This window comes from Symphalangus syndactylus, chromosome 4 (assembly GCF_028878055.3).
Source record: "Symphalangus syndactylus isolate Jambi chromosome 4, NHGRI_mSymSyn1-v2.1_pri, whole genome shotgun sequence".
Lineage (NCBI taxonomy): Eukaryota > Metazoa > Chordata > Mammalia > Primates > Hylobatidae > Symphalangus > Symphalangus syndactylus.
The window spans coordinates 29,490,007-29,510,226 of NC_072426.2; the positions used below are offsets into that span (position 1 = coordinate 29,490,007).

Genomic DNA, 20,220 nt, shown 5'->3' on the forward strand with positions numbered 1-20,220 from the left:
ATTCAAGTCACAAACGAGACAAGCATTTTTATTGGAAGTATAATAGGAAATGAAAGTAAAGAAAGAAAATGGAGGCCAGGCATCGTGGCTGATGCCAGTAATCCCAGCACTTTGGGAGGCTGAAGTGGGAGGATCAGCAGAGGCCAAAAGCTTGAGATGAGCCTGGGCAACATAGCAAAATTCTGATTCTACAAATTTGTTTTTAATTAGCTAGGATTGGTGGCCTGAACCTGTAGTCCCCACTACTAGGGAGGCTGAGGTGGGCGGATTGCATGAGCCCAGAGTTTGAGGCTTCAGTTAGCTGAGATTGTGCCACTATACTCTAGCCTGGGAGACAGAGTTAGACCTTGGCTAGGGGAAAAAAAAGTAAAAGAAAAAAAGCCTATTTACAATGAAAACAAAAGATGTAGAAACAGATCAAGCAAGAAATGTACAGAACTTACATAAAAAGAAAAACAAAAAGCCTGTTAAAAAACCCACAGAAAAATGCATGGACAAATGCAAATGCAAAATGTTCTTGGATAGAAAGATTCAACATCAAACATATATAATATATTCCTAAGTAATTAATATATGAATCTCTTGTGTTCCTAATAAAAACACAGTTAACAGCAACAAAAACACTGAACTAGCTTATTTAAAGTCAAAGAGAAAACTTAACAGAAGGAGAGGGAACATTTTGGAGGGAAAACAGCATTGAGGTAAGTTAGTAGCACCAGAGGATACAGCATACTATGTAACCTTAATCATTAAAATTGCGTGGTAATAGCTTATAAAATATAAATAATAGAATTGAATAGAACATTTCGATCAAAATCAAAATACTTAAGAAAATATATGATATAATAAATGCAACATCTCAAATTTGTTCATCATTGGATGAATATCACGATGTATTGCGTGGGGACCACAGAGTATTTGACTGGAAAAAACTATGGCTGCATTAATACCTCCTACTGTGTACTAAGATACATCTCAAATACAATAAAGATTTAAATATACAATATGAATCCACATAAACACTAGTAGAAAATGTAGAATAATTGTAATCTGGGCTTAACATACCAATTTTAAAAACTGATATACTTGCACACATTCAAACTGATGCATGTTCAGTGTTAAATATTTCTCCATTGTCAATAAAAGAGGATAAATTGAAAAGTTTATCAATAATAGACTTCTTCTACAGTTTTATACTTATTAAGGAATATGTTTATCAATAGTAGACTTCTTCCACAGTTTTATACTTATTAAGGAATATTACATAACTATGAAAAAAATAATTTGAAGGATTTATCTAGTATTTACAAGGAGAGGACTCCAGGATACATTCATTGTGAATGGAAAAAAGCCCGAGCAAAGTGAAGGAATACATTAATATTTATTCATATTTTCTTGCAATGATACTGAAAATCTGGAAATAAACAATAAATTAACAAAAGGGATTTCTCAGGTGGGAGACTAGAAAGATGCAATTGTAATAGCAGGAAATCTTTTAGCTCGCTGTGTGTGTGTGTGTGTGTGTGTGTCTGTGTAAGAGTCTGTGTGTGTACATACATATTCAAATACATACATTATTCTACATAACTATTTTAATAATTACCCATACACTCAGAAGTGACTTTGAAACCCTGAGACATTACATGCCACTGACACATCTGTTAATTTCTTTGAAGAAAAGAGCCTTTCTCTCTCTGTCTGCAGCCTTACTTTTCCATAATAAATTTGAAATATGCCTCTGATATTGTCCTTTTCCCAAAATTTAACCAAATCAGAACATGCATGCAGTTCCTGAGAATCTGGTCTCTCTGATTTTCTGATCTAATTTAGATGTTTATAGGATAAAAGAATACTTGCCGCGCTTCTTAAATTTAATTACAGGGTTAAACGGGCCGGATGAAAAGACTGCATTGGTTCTAATATAAATTACCTTCGCTCTGCAGGAGGAGCATTATCCGCTGCTTGGACCGTGAGTGCGTAAGTCCGCCCGACTATCATTTCCACCCCCGGAGCGATGGTGATAAGCCCTGTTGTTTTATTGATGATGAAGTCTCCCTGAGCCCCAACAAGGATTTCATATGTGATCTCCCCATTTGACCCTTCGTCTGCGTCGACTGCAGTGAGCTGGAATTGAAAATCACAACATAAATCCTCTTGGGACTCAACTTTTCACCACCATGTCATTTTTTCCCCCAACGAAAGAAGCTTGCTTTTAAAGAAAAAAACACAGGAAAGTTTCCTTGACATATATACTGTTATTTTTCTTTTTTTTTTTTTTAACTGAGGCTACTGTGTCCTGTTACAATACTAAAGCAATCACAAGAATAAGAGTGATTTGACAAAGGGCTAATATCCAGAATCTACAATGAACTCAAACAAATTTACAAGAAAAAAACAAACAACCCCATCAAAAAGTGGGCAGAGGACATGAACAGACACTTCTCAAAAGAAGACATTTATGCAGCCAAAAAACACATGAAGAAATGCTCCTCATCACTGGCCATCAGAGAAATGCAAATCAAAACCACAGTGAGATACCATCTCACACCAGTTAGAATGGCCATCATTAAAAAATCAGGAAACAACAGGTGCTGGAGAGGATGTGGAGAAATAGGAACACTTTTACACTGTTGGTGGGACTGTAAACTAGTTCAACCATTGTGGAAGTCAGTGTGGCGATTCCTCAGGGATCTAGAACTAGAAATACCATTTGACCCAGCCATCCCATTACTGGGTATATACCCAAAGGACTATAAATCATGCTGCTATAAAGACACATGCACACGTATGTTTATTGCGGCACTATTCACAATAGCAAAGAGTTAGAACCAACCCAAATGTCCAACAACGATAGACTGGATTAAGAAAATGTGGCACATATACACCATGGAATACTATGCAGCCATAAAAAATGATGAGTTCGTGTCCTTTGTAGGGACATGGATGAAACTGGAAAACATCATTCTCAGTAAACTATCGCAAGGACAAAAAACCAAACATCGCATGTTCTCACTCATAGGTGGGAATTGAACAATGAGAACTCATGGACACAGGAAGGGGAACATCACGCTCCGGGGACTGTTGTGGGGTGGGGGGAGGGGGGAGGGACAGCATTAGGAGATACACCTAATGCTAAATGACGAGTTAATGGGTGCAGGAAATCAACATGGCACATGGATACATATGTAACAAACCTGCACATTGTGCACATGTACCCTAAAACCCTAAAATAAAAAAAATAAAAAAAAAAAAAAAAAAAAAGAATAAGAGTGATTTTGTTTTTTGTGAGAGTGATTAAGAAATAAACTTAGGATCTTGAAGGCTTATCTTTATTTTAATTTAATAAAGGGAAAAAGAGGAAAGTCCTAACAGAAATTCTAATATCCCTATAGGAGATTTATTTTTTCTGTCTTACCTCGCATTCTTGACATATAAACTCATATTAAAACAGACTGAACCTGGAAAAAATGAAATAGGCATAGGCTGCCTTTGTTACTCCCAACCTTCCTTTTACTCTCATTTTTCCTTCCGTAACGTTCTCCTCCCTGTCTCCCAGAGACTCTCATGTTTGTGTCCTTTTTGTTTACAATTGCTCTAGGAAAGGTTCTTAACTTGCACCCCCTGATTTATAAAGGACTGATAAGTCATAGAGTATTAATGTGTCAATCAAACAAATGCATCTCCCATTGTAGAATATCAAGGGTAACACAGCCCAAGAAATGTTTCTTTGGGGAAAGGAAATCTATTCGGAGCCCTTGAAATTAAGCACATAAACATCTGTACAGCCAATTTACATATATCTATAATCATTTTGAAGGAACTGGTATCTAAAAGACTTTATTTGGGATATTATATATGAAAAGATAACAATGATTAACTTCATCAAGCAGCATTAAAGCAACAGTGATTTATTATATTAAAAGTGGCTCCTTGACTTGCTGATAAATATAAATTAAAGGGGAAAAAGGATATAAAGGGATTCTAGCAGAAATCTTATAGTAAGCATTTTACATACATCAACAGTATTTTCTGTATTCATCATAAGAAAAATGAAGAATGAAAGAAAGTGGTCTCAATTTACACATGAGGGAATATAATTAAAAGTTTTCTGTGGAATAAAGAAAACATACGTAATTGTAGTAAATTAACCTACCTGTAGAAATGTCTTATTTACTTATATTTATATTTTCAATACATTACTTCTAAAAATAGTAGTTTTTATAGTTTGCAGACTCCTTTGAAAATATAGTGAAGATGCTGGTATACCTTCCTTGATCAAATGTAAACATGCACATTTACCTTGAAACTTGAATTCAATTTCAGGAACACCATATTAACTAATTTCCCATTCAAAAGTTCATGTTTAATATCCTCAATAAATATAAACAAAGTACTTTATACACTGCACTGTGCTGAAGGGGTTATATTATGCATATTCTACTTTTTATTATATGTCACACTTAGAGTGATAATGTCCATAGAAATAGCAGCAAAAATAATTGAGAATGAAAAAGGAAATGACATTAATGCAACTAAGTCCTGAGACTGGGTATTTGGGGGTGGACAGATCCGGTTGCTGGAAGGAAAGGCATTTTATGACATGATTCTGGGACTTGTATAAACCTGACAGACACATTCCTAAAGGCAAAGGAGAAACATTTGCAGAAACAGTTAAAATGAATGGCATATATTTATAGAGAGTTATTCAAGCCAGACAAACTAATTCTGTTTTGTGTATGGATAAAATTAGAGGATGGGGATAACAGAGGAGATATCAATTTTGATTATACTTAAATCACTTAAAATGTCTCAGGAAATCTTAATTAAAATTTAGCTCAAATTGGATTCAATATTAACATTCTTCCTGGGACTTAAATTGGCTAAAGGAATGTAATGATAAATGGCAATGCATCAAATTAAGAAAAGGTGTTAAGGAGTGTGCTTCAGGGATGGCAGCATTATAGCTGGTCTTATTTAACATTTTCATAAATGATGTTGGGAGGGAGGATAAGCTGGATGATAATTACATTGAGGAAGGTACCCACCTGGGAGATGCTAGAAATACCAAATAGTACTGCAAAACACAGGAGACAGAAACGCCCACTAAATTGCAGAGATAGTCAACCACAGTTGAGCTAAGGTATTCAGGGAACACAATTAGCTCTCCAGAAATTATTAGGAGGTAGAAAGTTTAACAGGTAGATAAAATAAGGATTCTATGTTTAAGTTACCTAGATAACACCATTTTTCAGTCTTTTACTACTAAATAATAAAATAATGGGTTACAAGTCAACATAATTTGTTTGCATGTATGCTAACAAAGATATTTTAAGGAAATTAATGGTACTCCACCAACAGAAAAATAAGCTGAGACACTGATTCTGAATACCCAAATCATAACAGTGTCGTCCATGTTAGATCCTGAAAACTCAAGACCTTTTTTTTTTTTTTAAACCTCAACATTAGCAGGAGAATTGCTTGAACCTGAGAGGCAGAGGTTGCAGTGACCTGAGATCGTGCCACTGCACTCCAGCCTGGTGACAGAGTGAGACTCCTAAAAAAAAAAAATCCAAAACCTCAACGATATTACACAGTAGATGTCCCCTTCTGAAGTCTATTAGATGATGTTGAATGGAGTTGTAGATGCTAATTTTGGAGCCAAGCTATGGCAAGCATTTAATTCAATTATAGTTCAATGATTCTGTGACCAGTAGACAGTGTCTATGAGATGGAAATATATGAAGCTCATTTCTAATTTAGCAGGGAACTCTGCTTCCTAAATGAAAAGGACATTTATTTACACGGGGAAGCCAATGTTTTGCTTACAAGTTTCAGATGAAAGTAAAAACAATTCTATAACTTTAAAGTGTTTATTGAAACATTGTGATATCTAAAAGGTAAGAAATTGTGCACTATTTGTTTCTTTTTATTTCTTTTTGATGATGTTTTATAGTTCTGTTCAGGAACTTTAGCCCTACCCTTTCATAATTCCTTCCTCTCAGTGTTTCAACATGTGCATATTCCAAATGTCCTGATCTGTATTAGTCTGTTTTCATGCTGCTAATAAAGACATACCTGAGACTGGGCAATTTACAAAGGGAAGGTTTATTGGAATTCCACGTGGAATTCCACGTGGGTGGGGAAGCCTCACAATCATGGCAGAAGGTGAAAGGTGCATCTTATGTGGCAGCAGACAAGAGAAGAGAGCTTGTGCAGGGAAGCTCCCCTTTTTAAAACCATCAGATCTCATGAGACTTACTCACTATCACAAGAACAGCACAGGAAAGACTTGCCCCAATGATTCAATTACCTCCCACTGGGTCCTCCCACGAAACGTGGGAATTCAAGATGAGATTTGAGTGGGAATACACCCAAACCATATCATTCCAACCCTGGTCCCTCCCAAATCTAATGTTCTCACATTTCAAAACCAATCATGCTTTCTCAACAGTCTTCCAAAGTCTTAACTCATTTCAGCATTAACTCAAAAGTCCACAGTCAAAAGTCCCTTCCACCTGTGAGCCTGTCAAATCAAAAGCAAGTTAGTTACTTCCTACATACAATGGGGATACAGGCATTGGGTAAATACAGCCTTTCCAAATGGGAGGAATTGGCCAAAACAAAGGGGCTACAGGCCCCAAGCAAGTCCGAAACCCAGTGGGGCAGTCAAATCTTAAAGCTCCAAAATGATCTCTTTTGACTTCATGTCTCACATCCAGGTCATGCTGATGTAAGAGGTGGGTTTCCATGCTCATGGGCAGCTCTGTCCCTTTGGCTTTGCAGGGGACAGCCTCCCCCCCATCTTTGTTTATGGGCTGGCATTGAGTGTCTGCAGTTTTTGCAGGTGCACAGTACAAGCTGTAGATGGATCTACCATTCTGGGCTCTGGAGGACAGTGGCACTCTTCTCACAGCTCCACTGGTCAGTGCCCCAGTAGGGACTCTGTGTAAGGGCTCTGACCCTGCATTTCCCTTCTGCACTGCCCTAGCAGAGGTTCTCCAGGAGGGCCCTGCCCCTCAGCAAATTTTGTCTGGGCAACCAGGTGTTTCCATACATCCTCTGAAATCTAGGCAGAGGTTCCCAAACCTCAATTCTTGACTTCTGTGCACCTGCAGGCTCAACACCATGTGGAAGCTGCTGAGGCTTGGAGCTTGCAACCTCTGAAGCCACAGCCTGAGCTCTATGTAGGACCCTTTCAGCCACGGCTGGAGTGGCTGGGACACAGGGCACCAAGTCCCCAGGCTGCACACAGAACAGGGACCCTGGCCTGCCCATGAAACCATTTTTTCCTCATAGGCCTCTGGGCCTGTGATGAGAGAGGCTGCTGTGAAGACCTCTGACATGCCCTGGAGATATTTTCCCCATTGTCTTGGGGATTAACATTCAGCTTCTTGTTACTTATGCAAATTTTTGCAGGTGGCTTTAACTTCTCCTTAGAAAATGGGATTTTCTTTTATATTGTGTTGTCAGGCTGCAAATTTTCCAAACTTTTATGTTCTGTTTCCATTATAAAACTGAATGCACTTACCAGCACCCAAGACACCTCATGAATGTTTTGCTGCTAAGAAATTTATTCCACCAGGTATCCCAAATCATCTCTCTCAAGTTCAAAGTTCCACAAATCTCTAGGGCAGGGGCAAAATGCCACCAGTGTCTTTGCTAAACCATAACAAGATTCACCTTTGCTCCAGTTCCCAAGAAGTTCCTCATCTCCCTCTGAGACCACCTCAGGCTGGACTTTATTGTCCATATCACTATCAGCATTTTTGACAAAGCCATTTGACAAGTCTCTAGGAAGTTCCAAATTTTACTACATCTTCCTGTCTTTTTCTAACACTCCAGACTGTTCCAACCTCTGCCTGTCACCCAATTCTAAATTTGCTTCCACATTTTCAGGTATGTTTTCAGCATCACCCCAGTCTACTGTTACCAATTTACTGTATTAGTTAATTTTCACATTGCTGATATAGACATACCCGAGACTGGGCAATTTACAAAAGAAACAGGTATTGAAATTACAGTTCTATATGGCGGGGAGGTCTCAAAATCATGGCAGAAGGTGGTAGCAGATAAGAGAGGAGAGCTTGTGCAGGGAAACTTCCGTTTTTAAAACTATCAGATTGTGGGAGACTTATTCACTATCATGAGGACAGCAAGGGAAAATCTTGCCCCCATGATTCAATTACCTCCCACCAGATCCCTCCCACAATACGTGGGAATTCAAAATGAGATTTGGGTGGGGACACAGCCAAACCATATCACCATCAATCACCCACGCGACCACAAAATAATCTAAGTTGCTCATAATGTTTCCTTTTAAATTTTGGCTGCAGCTTACTACTCTCTTTAATTGCTCTTTCCTGATTCTGATAAAAAAAATACAGCTTGATATAAAAGGACAAATATAAAGTAGATTGAATTGTGCATAAGCTGAACAAAAACATTCGAATTGGTGTCTCAAAAATGACACACAGAATTAAAGCCACAGTTGATATAAACCATATACAAGAATATAAATTGTAATGCAAGAGTGTAAACATGGTATTTTATATGAATAAATATATTTTTTATTAGAAGTGAATTATGGGCCGGAAGCTGTGGCTCACACTTGTAATTCCAGCACTTTGGGAGGCCAAGGTGGGCGGATCACGAGGTCAGGAGTTTGAAATCATCCTAACACGGTGAAACTCCATCTCTACTAAAAATACAAAAAAATTAGCCAGGCATGGTGGCGGGCACATGTAGTCCCAGTTTTTTCGGAGGCTGAGGCAGGAGAATGGCGTGAACCCAGGATGTGGAGCTTGCAGTGAGCCAAGATTGTGCCACTGCACTCCAGCCTGGGTGACAGAGCGAGACTCTGTCTCAAAAAAAAAAAAAAAAAGGTGAATTATGGCTTAACTGATAATGCATGAATGTGTTGATCATTTGATGTTTTTGCCTCTTGGGCATCCTTGGCTCTTGCTTCCAGTAAAAGTCCCTTATTTTCCTTTGGGGAGCAATTAATTATTTTCACCATCCATGTTTGGATGGAGCTGACACTTAGCTGCAGTGATAGGCATCTCATGTCTGGAAATTGTTTAGCAAAAAAACATGTCAAGTTATTCAAGTTGGTATGGTCAAGGTGACTCCTAGAACTACTGGAAAAGAGTGTTTTTTTCTTCCTCTAGGGCTAAAATGGTAAATTTATATCTGGTGTTTCTGCTGGTTTTCTGGTCTTCATTGGATGTACCTAAGACTGAGACCCATACAGAAGAAGACATGTCAAGAAATAAACAGAAAATATCGCTCATGACATGGTTTCTGGTTATGCCTGAAACCAAATTCACCACTTTCTGATAGATTAAAAATTACATATTTTACATGTTAATTTATTTTGAAATTATGTCTTTCAACCATAAGAACCCTAAATATTATATAAAATAGTTTGATGGTTAACTACTCTTCTTGATTTGCTTTTTGATTATTTTTCTAGGATTATTGTGCTTTGAGATTTTGGTTTGAGATACCATGTAATCATTAATACAATAATGTAATATACAATTATTCATTACAATAGGCAAAGATATTGCTTGAAAGTGGTAGAATTGTCCCTGTATTCTGTAGTGATGAATCACACTACAGAAACTGGCACACAATATAAAACTTTGGAATTGTTGATTTCTAGAATTTTCCATTTAATGTTCTCAGAGTATAGTTGACCAAAAGTAATAGAAACGATGGAAAGCAAAACTGAGGACAAGGGGAGAATACTGTAAAAATAAACATGAACTAAGATATTTACCTCACAGCATATGTAAAATTAACTCAAAATACATCACAGACCTAAAGGTGAAAGCTACACTATGAATACTAGGAGAAGATAATATAGGAGAAAATCTTTGTGAATTTGGTTGGCAAATTTTCTTAAATATGACAGTATAAGTATGATACAATAAAAAATAAACTTCCTAAAAATTAAAAGCTTTTTCTCTACCAAAAACATAAGAACATGATACATAAAATACGGATTATTTGCAAAATATTTGCAGATCATATATCTGATAAAGGACTTGTATTTATAATTTATAGAGAATACTTAACAGTCAGTACTAAGAAAATAACACAAATTTTTTAAATGATTGAAAGATTTGAATAGATATTTCACCAAAAAAGATCAATAAATGGCTAATAAGCACATGGAAGTATCTCAAATTAATTTGTCATTAAGGAAACACAAAATCACAGTGAGATACTAATAAGCATCTGTATAATGGCTTTAACAAATGAACCGACAATACTATCAGAGAGGAGGTAGTCGGTGGTAAAATGGTACAAGCCGCTGTTATTAAAAAGCAGTTTGACAGTTTATTTAAAAAGTATATATTTACCATGTAATCTAGCAATTTTTGTACTAGGTATCTATATATAACAAACAGAAAAATAAACATATATGTGTGTATATATATGTGTGTGTGTATATATATATATATATATATATATATATATATATATTTCCAAAAAGAGACTTGTATAGAAGATTCACAGTCACACTAAACTGGAAACAATTGACATGCCCATCAACTGGTAAACAGATAAGCAGAATGTGTTTTCACATGATGGATTCTATTCAGTAACTCAAAGAAACAGATATATAGCATTGATTAATGCCACAGCATAGATGAGCTACATAAACATTATGCTATTTAAAAAGCCAGGTAAAATAAAAGTAAAAGATACATACTATGGGACTCCATATTTTTTAATTCCTAGACAAGGAAAACTTTTAGAGGCAGAAACCAAAACAGTGGGTGTCTACAGCTGAAAATGAAAGTGAGTATTGACTACAAGCGGTCATGAGTAAAGTTTTGGGGTGATGGAAATTTAGGGGGTGAAAGAAATGTATAGAACTAGATTGTGGTCATTGTTGCATAACTGTCTAAATTTACTAAAACCAGCCCAACTCTTTCATGGAACTGATGTTTACTGGTTTTTGTATAAACACAGAAATTGACCCCCACCCCCACCCCCACCATACCCTGTCTTGAAGCTTGAAACTTACATTTGTCTCATGGGAGTTTCTTCCTCAGGAAACTAACCCTCAACCCTCCTAGAAATCAAGGAACTGAAACTCACCAGATAACTGTATCCTGAAAATGAGATGCCAGACCTCTCATCCATGGATCATAATTCCAGTTTACCAATTCCTCTTCCTTACCCTACCCTAATATTTTTTTTTGCACAAGTATTTTTTCCCTGCTATATAAACCCCTAATTTTAATCATTTGGGGAGATGGATTTGAGACTTTATCTCCTGTTCTCCTCAGCTGCAGCACCTGATTAAAGTTTTCTTCTCTGGCAATATTTGTTGTCTCAGTGATTGGCATTTTGTGAAGCAAGCAGCAGGACCTAGATGAAACCCTTGATGTTTTGGTAATATACATATATGAGGACATGTAAATTATACCTTAATAAAGTTATCAAAAATAACAAAGAAAATTCCACCCACACATCTGATCTTTTTAATGATCTTTATCCATTTTTTTCTGCTACATTATAAAATGCCATTCAGGCTACTTGTTCATGTATTGTTTCATCATTTGACTAACTTTCTTCCTTCTTCCTGCCTTCATATGCACTTTACAAAGTTTAGGCCTCGATTATTTGTTTCTTTCTTTCTCTTTTAAACCATTGTATGTTCCTCTGCCTTCAGAGACTTTACTATCAACTCCAGGAACTCCATGCTACCTTTGTAAACCTACTTCTTCCTCCTATGAGTGGACAGGTATGAAAGCTCTGGCAAGCAAAGAAAAGCTAGACCCATGGAAGAAAAGCAGAATTTAATCAGCAAATCCAACTATGAAAGGCTGTCTGTGTTAAGAAAAGTAATAAGTAGGCTGGGCGCGGTGGCTCACACCTGTAATCCCAGCAATTTGGGAAGCCGAAGAGGGCGGATCACGAGGTCAGGAGATCGAGACCATCCTGGCTAACACAGCGAAACCCTGTCTCTACTAAAAATACAAAAAATTAGCTGGGCGAGGCGGCGGGTGCCTGTAGTCCCAGCTACTCGGGAGGCTGAGGCAGGAGAATGGCGTGAACCCCGGGGGGAGGAACCTGCAGTGAGCCAAGATCGTGCCACTGCACTCCAGCCCAGGTGACAGCGAGACTCTGTCTCAAAAAAAAAAAAAAAAAAAAAAAAAAAAAGAAAAGAAAAGTAATAAGTAGAAGAGAAGGTGAAATTGTGGAATATAGAATGGAGAGCACACAAACAAAGATTTCAAGATAAGATACCTTCATATTTTCCTCTGAGAGAACATTTTATAGCAAGAGTGTAATCTTCTTAGCAGCTCCCTTCAGATGTGGTAATGATTAATGGCCAATGCTGGAGAATTGCACAGATTTGGCAGAAATCAAGGTACAAGATATACTTGAGAACTCCACTGGGATCATTTTGGGTTAATGTCTCCTTATGACATGCCAGAATATGAGATAGGATTGTATCACTTGGGCCTTTTTTGTTGGTTATATTTATCCTAATTTTACATTTGAAGCTTGAGTTAAATTCTAACTTTGACCTTATCTGATACGCAGTGGCTGGCAGCCATAGCTTATACATGTATAGATATGTATAAAAATGACATCACTTAAGGCATTCTTCGGTGGTTTCCTAGTATGACAGAGTCTATTTTTCTTTTTTGCCTCACCAGATGTGTTTAAGAGTGGGATGAAATATAAACAAATGTTTATGGAATCAGTATTGTAAACAAGAAGGTGAATAGTAAAGTTATATGTTGACCCCATATCACTGATGATTTGTTCCTAGAAATTCTCAAGGGCAATTATAAGGATCCTTTTGCACACTCAGGTTGAACTTCACCTAGAAGTAGAATATGCCTAATCTATAAGCTTCTGGAAGAAACAATACTTCTGTATGCACACAATATACTTGAATCGTATTCATATCATATATACTTAGAGGAAATGTATCAGTCTATTTTCACACTGCTATAAGGAACTACCTCAGACTGGGTAATTTATGAAGAAACAAGTTTTAATTGACTCACAGTTCCACAGGCTTAACAGGAAGCATGACTGGGAGGCCTCAGGAAACTTACAATCATTACAGAAGGCAAAGGAGAAGGAAGCACCTTGTTCACATGGCAGCAGGAGACAGAGAGAGTGAGAGAAGTGCCATACACTTTTAAACCATCAGCTCTCACGAGAAGTCACTCACTATCATGAGAATAGCATGGGAGAAATTTGCCTCCATGATCCAATTACCTCCCACTAGGCCCCTACTCCAATACTAAGGTTCATAACTCAAGGTGAGATTTGGGTGGGGACACAGAGCCAAACGAAACCAAGGAACAATCCTTGAGTCACCTTAATCAACACTGGACATAAAGAACTAAGAGGGATTTGAAGTTCAATAAATTAGTTAGTTTACTGAATCAAGTAGAGATGGCTTTTAGACAAACATATTAACCCAAATAAGCAAAGTAGGGAACATTCTTTTTCAATAACTGGGCATTACTTAGGAGTGATTACTGAGTAATCAATGATTACTGAAATAACAATTATAATAAATTCTGATGTATTTAAATGGTTCTAGTGCTATACTAGAAGATCAAGTCAGGAGGGACATATCTCTGGGAACTATGGACAATCTAAACTATACCAAGATGTCATTTGTAAGTATGGGCATTACCAATCTTCTATCACAGTCATATTTCTATGAACTAGGAAACAAACTTATCTTCTTCATGGTACCTTTGGCGAAGTTTGGACAGACTAAGAATCAATGCACTGCTTTATTTAAGAAAAGTGACTGGTGTGCTGCATTCATATGCAGAAGCTTTTGCTAGTGAAAGTTTATTCCTAGAGGATGGTTTATGGTTATGCTATCAGACCAGATGCAGAATTGTCTGAGAAAGAGTATCTAATGACTACTCTGGTAATGTAAAATGTATGATATATAGGAAAAGTCTATTTTTTGCTAGGAAAGTTGAGAAAATAATATGAAAATATTAAAGTGTGTTGTGTTAAATATGTCATCTCTCTGCCTCAGCTCTATCGTGTAATAAGGGATTTTTAAATTCATTTATGTAGTTAGATAAAAATGAAATTTGAGTGCATACTGATTTCTAGGACAGAAAGATTATTTGGACAGGCAACATAAAACTTACAAGCTAGGTAATCCTTATGTAGAAAGATTTGCCAGAGAAAGAATTGAATTTACATGTGTAAACTAATATACCCAGTTGAATGTCTCTATTAACACTTATAAAAAGGCAGAAGTAATATAGGATAAGTGGAAAAAAATTATCTTTCAAATGTTAAAGAAACACCAGAACAGTTAAGTGAATCTATCTGTGGTAGTTAATTTGCTTTGTAGAGGGAATTCCAACTTCTTACTGTATGAAATATGCTCTGGTGATAGCCAGTGTTTTAACGTCTATTTTTAATGCACTAGATATTATAGAAGTTAGTGTAACAAAAATTTTAAGAAGATTCCTCAGAAATGTGTAGCAAGTGGGTAACACATACTGAGTGCAGATGACATAGAAGACATAAGACATTGTATCTAAAGTAATAAGACTTCTACTATGCTATTGCCATAGAAGCTACGTTGTTGCCTGCCTGGTGTCCCTAATTAAAGCTAAATCAGCTTGGAGCTGTGTAAGGTCTACTGGGTCTCTCCAGGTTGGCATTCATTCTGAACCTAAGGCTGCTGCTCATTAAACTATCATTGGAAATTCACTATTCAGTGTGATTTCTGATGGAAAAATGATATAATGGGTTTGCTTTTATGTTTGTTGATTTCTTCATGTGTCAGTAACATTCAGAAAGTTCTTCAATAACTCCTGCTGGCCAAGCAAATTGGGGATTGCAAATGTATTTATTTTCAGATTTATTCTCTGTGGCCTTAATGTGAAAAAGTGATGCTTTAAAGCTAAAAAGCATAACAGGCTCCCAGTTTTCCCCTTTCTCTTAAGCATATCCTAGAATAATCCAAGATGATGGGCACCTCAGTAGGGTAGGTGGTTGGCAAATTTATCACTTTGGCTGTATAATTTGGAAAAAGATATTGATAACATTAATAATAACATGATCATTAAATATGTATATGAATGAATAATTGTCACTGAAGATGAATCTCCCATCTATGCATTTTTCTTCCCAAAAAAAGGCAAGAAATAAAACAACAAGAAGATGACTTTAAAGCATTTCTTTTCACTGCCTATTTAAAGGGCTTGTTTCTTTTCTGCAGCAACTTCATGATCTTTTTGTAAAGGTTCATTGGTTCTAATTACACAAACTCTGAGACTGGAAACTGGAACCTTAAGTGCTCTAATGCTATCAAATTCTCTCATGCTCAACTTACACTCTCAAAAAAAGATTTCCTCAAAGTTGGCGTCCATTAATTTCTATCTCATTAGCTTTAACCCATCGATTTAAGGACCCAGTCTTTCATACTTCTTCAAGAAATCTCATATTGTATACAATGCCAAATCTAAACTATTCTACATGCAATGTAGCCAACTTAAATTAATTTATAAATAATTGGATCCATTTATTCAGACCTTAATTTGTACCAAATGTCTGACTCTGAAAAATGAAGAGTGTAAAAGAAACAGAAACAATAACTTCTGTCAAACAGCAGGTGCTCTAGGAAAGGAGATAAGAGAGAAACCTATCTTTAATCGAAATGCTGTTATAGAAACATAAAAATACATTACAAAAGTACAGAAAAGCCTGTCATGACAAAGGGGCTGGGAGAATAAACCAACACATATTTGACTTAGTAAAAGAAAAGCAAATCTTTCAGCATTCAGTTCCTCTTCTCCTCAATGCCAGTCAAATTTGTATCTTTAATGCCTTATGAAATTACCATGCCTTTGGCCGTATCATTTCATCTTTGACATCATATTATCTTCACCTGCCTATCTGAGTCCTAAACATCTTGACAGGTTCATGAAGCTCTAACAGATCATCATCCCTACACACTTTTGATGAATTCTCGTTAGTGCTCTTAGTCTTTCTCATCAAATTTAACAATTCAATAATTATGATGTTTTCTGATTATTTCACTGCGAAGAAGGATTATTTCTTGCAAAATATAGTCAACTCCTTGAGGATTAGGGCTGTGCCTTATTCATTCTGTGTATTTTTCAGAGCACTTAGTTTAGTACGAATCACCTAAAAATCTGTGTAGATTAAATTATAATCTAGCCAAGAAAGTAATACAACATGTAACATACTTATATTAGGACTTGCACAATAGTGCTTTTGTTTGTTTGTTTGTTTCCTTTGCCAAACTGGATGAGCAACTTTACTAGGATTTTAAGAAATCCTTCCTGCTCTATTTAAACGTTCGTTTTTTTCCCTTGAGATCTCCTGTATTTGAAATATCTCAATATCCAACTATTTTTATTTTACTCAGATGACTATGCTTGGACATTATAACAAAATTTACTACCAGAGAAAGCTGAAAAGAAAATGAGCTCTTTTTTGGAAACAATAGGTGAATAAAAGCTAAAATTGATCAAAGAAATGTTTCATTTATTGGACATATACTAAATAAAATAGTATAAAATATATTGTACATTTTGTTTCTTCTAGAGCAATATCAAATTTCAAGTCAAATATCTAGTAAACCAGCAATATATAGAACCATAAGTACGAGCATGAATATTGTCAAAATTAAAATTATGCAACTTACATGATTGTAAAAACAATCACATACAAATAAGCAAAAGCTTCATAAAAAATGCAAGCACCTAAGCATTAATTATTGAAATTGGACCATGAAATTGGACAACTTTCACTATGACAACCAAAAAACGTGATAGAGAAATATAGAAGTAAATAATTGTGTTTACAAATAAGTTTTCTTTAAAAAGCTACACTGTTAAGTATACCAAGGGGATAATGTCTGAAAAATAATATAAAATCAAAATATTATTTTTTCAGTTATACAAATTCAAAATGCAAGGAATTGTGATTACTATAATGCTAGCATTAATATTTCTTCAAATTTATCAAATGAGAAAGCTCAGCCTATTCTACACAACCCCTAAGGTTTTAAGAGATACTGAAATATGTGCCAAACACTTAATAATGTTTAATTTGATGATCTAAGTCATATTTGTCATGTATTATAAAACCAAAATATAATGTGCCTTTCTTCATTAGTAGTCTAGTAATTACTTAAGGTCATAAACTATATGTTGATAGTTTCTTTATTTCTTATGATTTGGCGTCATGCACAAAACTTCAAATGCTCTACACGATAAATGATTTTCAAATAAATGTGTTAATTATTCGACTTTGCCTCTTTAATAGCATATATGATTGACTTATGTTTTCAGTCAGTTTAGCATCTCAAGAGTCTTTTTGAAGTGATTCTTCTGAATAATCAAGTTTGGTAGTACTATGTTATAGGGATACTAATATAACTGTAGTTTAAAATATTTCACTTTGTAAAAAATTTAAAAATGAATTAACCTGAAATATAAGTAATTTCCCATGACTCATAAATAAATTCCTAATACATATTTTACCTACATCTATTAGTTCTTTTTATCCATTTATTCATTTGACAAATATTTATTAAAGGTCAATGTGCTGGGACTGTGTAAGGTGTCAGGCATACAGTAGTGATGGAAAAAGAAGAAAAGTATGCAAAAAAATTGACAATAATTTTATTCCATTTGAGCCTATAATTAAGTGAGGGAAACAGATAGTTTAACAGTATAATTATAAATTCTTAAAAGTGGTGTGAAGGAGAAATCAGGATGCTCCAAGATAATAAAGGGGTAACATTGAGAAGAGGAAATCATGGAAGGCTTCTTTGAGGAAGTGGCATTTAAATTAAGACGTAAAAGATGGAAAGCATATGAATAAAAGTTATCTCATCACAGTGGGAGCATCATTAACAAATAAGAGAAAGATAAAATGCTAAGTGAAGAAATTGAACGCTAATCCAGTAATACAGGATACAGATTATGGGCTTCATTTTTACACCAGTAGAAAACCACTGAAGGGGTCAAGCATGCTAATTATCTGAGTGATTTCAAATGTAATATAGCCCACTGGCTAATGAATGAAGAAGAGGGAAAGAGGAGACATAAATAATACTCAAAGAAGGGCATTTCACAGGTTTAGGTGAAAGTCGATGGTGGCAGTGAAAGAAAAACAGGTACATGTATTAAGCCAGGAGTGGTGGCTCACACCTGTAATCCCAGCACTTTGGGAGGCCGAGGCAGGCGGATCACAAGGTCAGGAGATCGAGACCATCCTGGCTTATACGGTGAAACCCCGTCTCTAATAAAAATACAAAAAAATTAGCCGGGCATGGTGGTGGGCTCCTGTAGTCCCAGCTACTCGGGAGGCTGAGACAGGAGAATGGCGTGAACCCGGGAGGTGGAGCTTGCAGTGAGCCGAGATCGCGCCACTGCACTCCAGCCTGGGCGACAGAGCGAAAAACAAAACAAAACAAAAAAAAGACAAGTAGAGGCATTAAATAAGTATATGAGAAAAAATCGATAGGAGTTGGTAATAGATTGGAGATGGGAGTAAATGAGAATGTTTCAAGAGTAACTTTTTCCAATCAAATGGAAGGTGTTGCTATTTTCTTTTCCTTCTTTTTTTTTTTGAGACAGAGTCTCGTTCTGTCGCCCAGCCGGGAGTGCAATGGCACGATCTTGGCTCACTGCAACCTCCAAGAGATTCTCCCGCTTCAGCCTCCTGAGGTGTTGCTAGTTTCTTAGATTGAGGAATATCATCCATTTGAAAAAATCCAGACAGTGTAATCAAACTTGGAATTCAATTAAAGTCCTCAGCGTGAGTGAATAACCTGTATAAGTTCAGAATTACATGTTGGTGTATATATTTCAATTCTAATACAAATAGGTTTAGCCAAGAAGTGGAGTGGTCTTTAGAAAAAAATAAAATGCTTCGAATATCAAAAATAAATTAAAATTGTGTACTAATGTAAAAATAGGTCTACATTTTTGTAAGCTTTGCTCATCAAGACTTTATCCGGTATTTGCTGAAATACTGAACCCCACCAAGACCTTAAGTAAATATAACCCTCGAACTTTAATCATGACATTATACACACAAACCAAAGAAAACAAAATCATTATTTGAAAGAAATTGTCGTCTATGGCCATACCACTCTGAACCCTCCCAATCTTGTGTGAAATAAATTGTCAAGAGACATTAAAATACTACATAGTTTTATCTTAAAGTTGAATATTTGAAATTACAAAAACTGAATTTAATATGTAATTTTATATGTTATGTACATGTGTCCTCCACAGAGCACTAAATAACACAGGACACGCAGAGGTATACACAGATAAGGTAACAACAAATATTAATAATCATAAGTGCTTTACATAATTTATGAGAATGGTATAGTAATAATTGCAAGTTACCACACATGCAGCATTTGCTAAGCATACATGTGATAGTAGTTTATATAATTAGTTTAATAATCACAACACTCTTGTGAGGTTGGTACTATTATTATCACCATTTTAAAGATTGGAAAACTGAGGTACAGAAGGTTACGTCATGTAATGGTACAAAGCGGCAGAAAGAAATGCAACTAGCTAGCCTGCCTCCCAATTCTATTGTCTTTAAATTGGATTCTACTTCATCTCTGTCACTTAAAACCCTCATTAATTTGGAACAATCATCTATCATTGTATTAACTCACATTTTTCTATAAAATTAGGCTATGAAAAATAATTATGTTCAAAGTTTTTTCCAGTTCTTATATTCAATTACCTATGATATAGAATAACTAAGAAATTAAAATATTTCCAATTTAAGAGCAGGAAGGGGTCACTTGGCTAAAGCTGTTAAGTTAGAGGTCATCTCGGGAAAGGACTATGTGAGGTGATACTTAGTGTGTGATAAAATTCTTACGCCAAATAGAGCCTATATCTAGAATTAGGTGTTTTCTAAACTGATCGAGGGTACATTAGTCGAGGGAATTAAATTCTATGGATAATAACTGAATCCCTACTGTGTGTAAGTCATTATACTGACCACTGGTGGCTAGATCATTAAAAGTTTTTGTCTTAAAGGAATTTACAGATCAGTAGGGGAGACAGACATGTAAAAGCTAGCCTTAATGCAAGCCACAATAAAACACCTGGGAGATATAGTTGATAGCTGGTATGTGGAAGCAATTAATTTTGACTTGCTAGGAAAATATAGCCTTTATTA

General features: G+C 35.8%; 1 protein-coding gene across 9 annotated transcripts in view; it reads right to left on the reverse strand.

Annotated features, from left to right (window-relative positions):
- The window catches only part of PCDH15 (protocadherin related 15), a 1,819,045-nt gene that overhangs the window by 364,495 nt on the left and 1,434,330 nt on the right, over nt 1-20,220 (reverse strand). For all 9 annotated transcript variants that reach the window (XM_055274344.2, XM_055274341.2, XM_055274340.2 and 6 more), the window contains one exon: nt 1,931-2,124. In XM_055274344.2, coding sequence (XP_055130319.1) covers nt 1,931-2,124 — 194 coding nt within the window. The remainder of the gene's footprint in view (nt 1-1,930; nt 2,125-20,220) is intronic.